We start from the raw sequence: 8596 nt of genomic DNA, 5'->3' as shown, positions 1-8596 counted from the left end.
TTCCCAGTTCTGTTGTTAGGTTATTGACCATAATTTATTTGATAGAGGTACTCAAAATCATGAGGGGTCTGAACAGAATGGATAGGGGGAAATTGCTTTGATGTAGACCTCAAATCAGGTCACCCCTCAATCATTTTATTTGAAGGCAGAAAGCAAAAGTGTTTCCACAGTCTCCCCGAAGCTCAGTGGAAATTCTCACATCAGAATGATGAAAGGTCATCGAGCTGAAACCTGAGCTTCTTCTTTCCACCGATGCTACCTGCCCACAGTACTGTTATTTCAGATTTCCAGCATTTGAGTGTTATGATTTTGGATCAGTCCATGATCAGACAGTAAAGGCAGCAAATGTCATGTTGGTCTTCAGAGCGAGAGGATTTCAATATAGAATAGAGATGTTTTACTGCAATTGCATAGGGCTTAGTGAGGCTACACCTGGAGTTTAGAAGAGTGCGAGGGAATCTCATAGAAACATATAAAATTCTAACAGGATTAGACAGGGTAGATTCAGAAAGAATGTTCCCGATGGTGGGAGAGTCCAGAACTAGGGGTTATAGTTTGAGGATCAGGGGTAAACCTTTTAGGACTGAGGTGAGGAGAAATTTCTTCACCCAGAGAGCGGTGAATCTGTGGAATTCACTCCCACAGAAAGTAGTTGAGGCCAAAACGTTGTGTGATTTCAAGAAGGAATTAGATACAGCTCTTGGGGCTAAAGGGATCAGGGTATTGAACTTGATCATCAGCCAGGATCATAATAAATGACAGAGCAAGATCGAAGGGCCAAATGGCCTCTTCCTGCTTATATTGTCTATGTATGTTGCAGATCACCTTCGTCGCTCTTATCTCGAACCCCTGTACCTTCCTCACCTGAACTACACCCAGTGCTTAAGGTATGAACTGAGCTGATGACGCTGTGCTCAATATCCCATGGACGGTCAGTTCACAATCCACCACGGATGGAGAGATGGGGAGAATTGTTTTAGCAGTGGGGTGGGTGCATGGTAAATCTGGTGCATCATTGTTAACAAAATACATAACTAATGACAATTGTTGAAAATATTTATGGTAGTCAAATGATTTGATGTTACTCAGTTTGAGAGAAAGTCCACGCAGTGTAGCCTGGTGATAGAGAGCAACCTGGACTGATCCCAAAGCAGAGCACAAAGACACCGGTTACAGCACAGTCCGCCATATCCTTCAGCACTCAAAACAACTTCATTAGTTGGTTAAAATCTAGTTTGGTGTTGTGACTGCAGGTTCCAGAGATGGCACCAAAACTGACCCAGTCTGCATTGAACAACGGAAAAGTAGCAGCGAATGAGGATTGGACGGAGGGCTGACTGTACGAGGTGGGCACAGGGCTCCCCACTCCCCAACAAACATCAGCTGGGGTCACCATAAAGATCATGTTCCAACCATCCTCATGCAAAATGCATCTCTAAACCACACTGAACTTCAAGTTTATTTGTGCCCACAAACCTTACTGATGGGGATTTCACTTCTGAAAGTGAGCAGAGGGACAAATATTTACTAATTATTACAATTATTACATTAGCAATGAGTTACTGCACTGAACTGCCATCATTGCAGAAGGTTTCCAACTGATATTGGCTACATTTCTTTAACAGGGAACAATGTTGGAGGGGTTTGTGGGGAGGGCATTGTTTAATTTATAGATGTACTAAATTATAGATAAAGTAATAAAAGTTTCAAGGCTGGAATAGTGTAAACAAATCTCTGGTCTCTAATCTGGGGAACCAAGAGAGATCAGTAAAGTGAAGAAATGGGAGGTGCCATAAATGGGCCATATACACAGCCTCGAGTGACGAAAGCAGCCAGCCTGAGTCAGTCCTCGCATCCCAGTTCAGAGGGGTCGAGCTGAAGGCTGCAGTCTCATAGAAATCCCTCCTTGCGGAATTGTTCCTGGAGAATGTCTTTGTACTCGTCAAAGCCACCATCTACTCGCTTCACTGTTCCGCAGCCGCACACCCACAGCTCTTTGCACACCATACGGATCAGCCGCTCATCGTGAGATACCAGGATCACGCCCCCCTGCAGATCACACAGCGTTACTGCAGCAACAGCAAATTCAACTTCAGAAAAAACAATGTACATGTACTCAAAGCGAGTAGCACTCTCACCTCCGAGCCAGGTTACCATTCAAGCTTCACTCCAGAGAATTTAGCTCAATCCAGACTGACACTCCCAGTGCCAATCCTGGGGGAGGTGCCTCTTCCAGGGGAGTATAAAAGATTCAAAGAGCAACAGTACTCCCCGGTGCTACAGCAAATATGTATCTCTCAACCCACAATGTGCTGCATGGTCTTCATTGCAATGGGAGTGGAGTATAAAAGTAGGGAGGGCTTGCTCCAACTGAACAGGGCATTGCTGAGACCACACTTGGAGAACGGTGTACAGTTTTTGTCTTGTTAATTCATAGAATCCCTACAGTGCAGAAAGAGGCCATTCATCAAGGAGGGATAAACTTGCATTGGAAGCAATTCAGGGATGATTAATCATTCTGATTCCTGGGATAAAGGAGTTGTCTTCTGAGAAACGGTTGGGATTATACTCATTGGAGTTTAGAAGAATGAGAGGTGATCTTATTGAAACATAAAATATTCAGAGGGGTCTTGACCAGGAAGATGCTGAGAGGATGGTTTACGTCGTGGGGAAATCTAAAACTAGAGGGGCACAGATTAAAAATAAGGGGTGTGACATTTAAGATATAACAAGGAGGATTTTTTTCTGAGGATCTTTGGAATTCACTTCCTCACTGCCTGTGGAGCAGTTGATGGATTTTGATGGCTGGAGGGGTGTGTGACGGAGTTGGCCGTTGAGGATCAGACAGGTGTTGTTAAGGGGCGGTAGTTGTCAAGCAATATTAAGAGACGGCTGAATGTAGTGATGACTCCGTCTCGGGTATAGTCCCGGAAGTCATTATATTAATGGACGCAGAGAAGGTTTTGACCCGGTAGAATGGAGGCACCTGTTTGAGATCCTGGGGCGGTTTGGGCCAACCTTGATTTTGTGGGTGCCTTTGCTGTGTCTGTTAGCTTTGACAAAGAGTCATTGGACTCGAAACATTAGCTCTTTTCTCTCCCTACAGACGCTGCCAGACTTGCTGAGATTTTCCAGCATTTTCTCTTTCCTCGTAGCAAAGAGTGAGGTATTCCCAGTGAATGCTCCGCGGAGGAGTGCGAATTTGGGAGCCTTGCCATTTAAGTTGGCCAAAATAACTTTTCGGTATACATTATTAATGCCATTCATACACATTAATGATCTGGAAGAAGGTACTGAAGGCACTGTTGCAAAGTTTGCAGATGATACAAAGATCTGTAGAGGTAGTATTGAGGATGCAAGGGGGCTGCAGAAGGACTTGGACAGGCTAGGAGAGTGGGCAAAGAAGTGGCAAATGAAATACACTGTGGAAAAGTGTGAGGTTATGCATTTTGGAAGGAAGAATCTAGGCATAGACTATTTTCTAAATGGGGAAATGCTTCGGAAAGCAGAAGCACAAAGGGACTTGGGAATCCTTGTTCACAATTCTCTTAAGGTTAATGTGCCGGTTCAGTTGGCGGTTAAGAAGGCAAATGTAATGTTAGCATTCATGTCAAGAGGGCTAGAATACAAGACCAGGGATGTACTTCTGAGGCTGTATAAGGCTCTGGTCAGACCCCATTTGGAGTATTGTGAGCAGTTTTGGGCCCCATATCTAAGGAAGGATGTGCTGGCCTTGGAAAGGGTCCAGAGGAGGTTCACAAGAATGATCCCTGGAATGAAGAACTTGTCGTATGTGGAACGTTTGAGGACTCTGGGTCTGTACTTGTTGGAGTTTAGAAGGATGAGAAGGGATCTTATTGAAATGTACAAGATACTGTGAGACCTGGATAGAGTGGATGTGGAGAGGATGTTTCCACTTGTAGGGAAAATCTAGAAGCAGAGGACACAATCTCAGACTAAAGGGACGATCCTTTAAAACAGAGATGAGGAGGAATTTCTTCAGCCAGAGGGTGGTGAATCTGAGGAACTCTTTGCCGCAGAAGGCTGTGGAGGCCAATTCACGGAGTGTCTTTAAGACAGAGATAGATAGGTTCTTGATTAATGAGCGGATCAGGGTTATGGGAAGAAGGCAGGAGAATGGAGATGAGAAAATATCAGCCATGATTGAATGGTGGAGCAGACTCGATGGGCCAAGTGGCCTAATTCTGCTCCTATGTCTTATGGTTTTATGGTCTTATGGTATGTGGGAATTCAGGTGGCCCGATGAACAAGTGAAATTTGGCCAGTTTGTTAGAGGGGGTAAAAGGGGATTTGAAGTGGTTAGATGCCTTGTCACTGTCCTTGGCGGGAGGGTACTGACCATAAAGATGAATATTCGCCCGAGGTTACTATTTGCTTTCCAGTCCCTTCCGATATTCCTTCCAAAGGCATTCTTTCGGAGGGTGGATAAATTAATCTCCGAATAAATGGGTAAAACGCCAAGGATTCAGAGGCTTTTGGGGGGAAAAGGTGGGGGGGGTGGGGGTGGGGGGGGGGTTGGAACAGGTGCAGGTGGAGGAGGCCTCCTGCGAGAGGATGTGTTTAAAGGCCCTGGTGATGGCTCCCCTCCCGTTCTCCCCAGCCAACAGCCCGGTCATGGTTCATCCCTCAAGACAATGGAACCAGCTGAGGTGGCACTTTGGAGTAGTGGGTATGTCGGTATTGGCCTCAATATGTGGAATCATGGGTTCCTACCAGCAGGGGTAGACATGACGTACAGGAGATGGCACAGGGAAAGGGTAGAGTCGGTAAGGGATCTATTCATAGAGGGGAGGTTCGCGAGGCTGGAGGAATTTGCAGGGGAAGTTCCAGTTGCCAAGTGGGAGTGAATTTAGGTACATACAGGTGCGAGACTTCATGCATAAGGAGCTCACCTCATTCCCTCAGCTAACAAAGTATACTCTGCTCGATAAAGTCAGGATGAGTTGGGGGAGGGGAAGATTGAGGATATTTATGGGTGGTTGTTGGAATCGGAGACGGGAGGAGGAACTGGGGGTAGAGTTTGTGGGGGGGGGTGAAATTATGCACCAGGAGAATCCGCCATCATCCTGTTCCAGGATGAGCCTGGTGGTGCACAGGGCCAATATAACTCAGGCTTGTTTGAATGGCTTCTTCACCGAGGTTGAGGACAAATGCGAGAGGTACGTGAGGGGGCCTGCAAATCATGTTCATATGTTTTAGAACATAGAGCATACAGTGCAGAAGGCCATTTGGCCCATCGAGTCTGCACCGACCCACTTAAGCCCTAACTTCCACCCTATCCCCGTAACCCAATAACCCCTCATAAACCTTTTGGTCACGAAGGGCAATTTATCATGGCCAATCCACCTAACCTACAGGTCTTTGGCCTGTGGGAGGAAACCGGAGCACCTGGAGGAAACCCACGCAGACACGGGGAGAACGTGCAGACTCCGCACAGAGAGTGACCAAGCGGGGAATCGAACTTGGGACCCTGGCGCTATGAAGCCACAGTGCTATCCACTTGTGCTACCGTGCTGCCCGAGCTTTGATCTTGTCCGAAGCTGGGAGGCATCGTTTTTCGAGACACTGTCAGAGATTGCGGGGGTGAGGATGGCACCGTGCCCAATGGTGGTGATTTTCGGTGTTTAGGAGCTGCCAGTGGGAAGGAGGCCCTTGCTGTGGCCTTCGGCACTCTGACTGCCCGGCGGTGAATCAGACTGGGATGGCGGTCAGCAGCACCACTGAGGGTGTGGGCGTGGTTGGAGGATATGGCAGAGTTCTTACAACTGGAATAAATTGTGTTTGCTCTTAGTGAGACAGGAGAAGGATTTTATGTGGGATGGAGGCTGTTTCTGTCTCCATTTAAGGATTTGGGTTTTTTACCAGTGGGGGGGGGGGGGGGGGGGGGTTAGTGTCATTTAAGGGGAGAAAAGGGGAAAATGTCAAACTATTTGTAACTTGTTTGAATTTTTGAATGCGATTGGAATAATATATATTTTGAAGAAAGGAAGGAGATCTGCTGTCCTTACCTGGTCTGGCCTACATCATACTCCACGCTCATTGCAATGTGGTTGACTCTTAACTGCTCTCTGAAATGGCCGAGTAAGCTGGTCAATTCAAGGGATGGGCAACAAATACTGGCCTTGCCCATGAGAAGGAAAGAGAGGATTTTGAACGTCCGGTGGATGTGAATTGCACTATAGAAATGCAAGTCTTCCTTGTGACAAATTATTTAGGTTTGAATGCTAACACTCAAATTAGTAATTTGCCTGGATAAAATCTTGATGTTTTGGAAACAACTCTTGCAAACAAAGGCCATAAGACATAGGAGTAGAATTAAGCCACTCGGCCCATCGAGTCTGCTCCACCATTCAATCATGGCTGATATTTTTCTCACCCCCATTATTACCTTAAACTTCTGAAGTGCATTTCCCAATGCTTCAATGGTCTCCATGTCCAGGTGGTTTGTCGGTTCATCCAGTACATAAAAGTTTGGTCTGGAATTTAAAAATAAACACTTGATACTTCAGAGAAAAATGTCTGAAAAATGACCCGCACATATGATCAACAAGACAAGGTGGGGGAAGATGATGGTGCAGAGGTAACATCACTGAACTAGTAATACAGAGGCCCAGGGTAATGTCTGGAGACACCATGAAATTTTAAAATTCAATTAATTAAAAATCTGAAATATAAAGCTCAGTAATGGCAACCATGAAACTAATCGAATATTGTAAAAACCTCTGGTTCATTAATGCCCTTTAGGGAAGGAAATCTGCCATCCTTACCTGGTCTGAGTCTCCACACCCACTGTAAATGTACAAGGCACATGCCAGGAGTCTAATGGAATGCTCTCCACTTGCCTGGATGAGTGCAGCTCCAACAACACTCAAGAATCGCAACACCATCCAGGACAATGCAGCCCACTTGATTGACATCCCATCCACATACATTCATTCCCTCCACCACCGATGCACAGTAGCAGCCGTGCGTACCATCTACAAGATGCACTGCAGGAACTCAGCAAGGGTCCTTAGGCAGCACCTTCCAAACCCATGACCATTACCATCTAGAAGGAAAAGGGCAACAAATACCTGGGAAAACCACAACACGGAGGTTCCCTTCTAAACCACACACAGTCGTGACTTGGAACTAACTATATGCCTTTCCTTCACTGTTGCTGGGTCAAAATCATGGAACTCCCTCCTTAACAGCACAGTGGGTGTACTTGTCACGGGACTGCAGCGGTTCATGAAGACAACTCACCACCACCTTCTCAAGAGCAATTAGACCAACAAACACTGGCCTAGCCAGCAACACCTACATCCTATGAAATAATAAATAAAAGTCTCACAACACCAGGTTAAAGTCCAACAGGTTTGTTTCGAATCACTAGCTTTCGGAGCGCATCTCCTTCCTCGGGTGAATGAAGAGGTAGGTTCCAGAAACATAGAAGGCTTGTATTCCAAGTGTCGTCTTGCATCTTTGAATTTGTCTATATATATGTTTCTGGAACATACCTCTTCATTCACCCGAGGAAGGAGCAGCGCTCCGAAAGCTAGTGATTGGAAACAAACCTGTTGGACGTTAACCTGGTGTTGTAAGACTTCTTACTGTGCTCACCCCAGTCCAACTCCGGCATCTCCACACAATGAAAAAAAGACACTGAGCATAAAGGCTGGATATTTATCCAGAGTTAGGATTCTCCCACATCACTCAGCAGCCGAGAAACACGGAGTTAAAAAGGGTCCAAGGAAAGACCCATTGGTTGGTTTGAAATCTTCAAGACTCAGAGCAGCTGCAATGGACCAAATAGCCATGGTGTGCATTGTACAATTCTGGGGAGGAAAATTCTAGTTGGTGCTCATGAAGCTGATGGCAACGGAGGGCAAGATAGAGGTTACAACAGACTAAGTGTTCAGGAGAAAGAGAAAAATGACGAATCAGGACTACTCCTCCTGGTCATTATCCAGTGGAAGTGTGTGTCTGTGTGTACGAGAGTGTGTGACTGTGTGTGTGTGCGTGACCGTGTGCGTGCGTGTGACTGTGTGTGTGTGTGCGACTGTGTGTGCGTGTGTGCGACTGTGTGTGTCTGTGCGACTGTGTGTGTGTGCGACTGTGTGTGTGTGCGACTGTGTGTGTGTGCGACTGTGTGTGTGTGCGACTGTGTGTGTGCGCGACTGTGTGTGTGCGCGACTGTGTGTGTGCGCGACTGTGTGTGTGCGCGACTGTGTGTGTGCGCGACTGTGTGTGTGCGCGACTGTGTGTGTGCGCGACTGTGTGTGTGCGCGACTGTGTGTGTGCGCGACTGTGTGTGTGCGCGACTGTGTGTGTGCGCGACTGTGTGTGTGCGCGACTGTGTGTGTGCGCGACTGTGTGTGTGCGCGACTGTGTGTGTGCGCGACTGTGTGTGTGCGCGACTGTGTGTGTGCGCGACTGTGTGTGTGCGCGACTGTGTGTGTGCGCGACTGTGTGTGTGCGCGACTGTGTGTGTGCGCGACTGTGTGTGTGCGCGACTGTGTGTGTGCGCGACTGTGTGTGTGCGCGACTGTGTGTGTGCGCGACTGTGTGTGTGCGCGACTGTGTGTGTGCGCGA

At 47.0% G+C, this 8596-nt stretch overlaps 1 protein-coding gene across 2 annotated transcripts in view; it reads right to left on the bottom strand.

Annotated features, from left to right (window-relative positions):
• Positions 1-1042: 1042 nt before the first annotated feature.
• Positions 1043-8596, bottom strand: part of abcf3 (ATP-binding cassette, sub-family F (GCN20), member 3) — a 132366-nt gene continuing 124812 nt past the window's right edge. For both annotated transcript variants that reach the window (XM_072473645.1, XM_072473646.1), the window contains 2 exons: positions 6410-6497; positions 1043-2049 (listed from right to left, as the gene is read on the bottom strand). In XM_072473645.1, coding sequence (XP_072329746.1) covers positions 1891-2049; positions 6410-6497 — 247 coding nt within the window. In that variant the 3' untranslated portion in view covers positions 1043-1890. The remainder of the gene's footprint in view (positions 2050-6409; positions 6498-8596) is intronic.

This window comes from Scyliorhinus torazame, chromosome 14 (assembly GCF_047496885.1).
Source record: "Scyliorhinus torazame isolate Kashiwa2021f chromosome 14, sScyTor2.1, whole genome shotgun sequence".
Taxonomy (NCBI): domain Eukaryota; kingdom Metazoa; phylum Chordata; class Chondrichthyes; order Carcharhiniformes; family Scyliorhinidae; genus Scyliorhinus; species Scyliorhinus torazame.
Note: the sequence above shows the minus strand (reverse complement) of the source record. Positions and strands in the feature narration are given on the sequence as shown.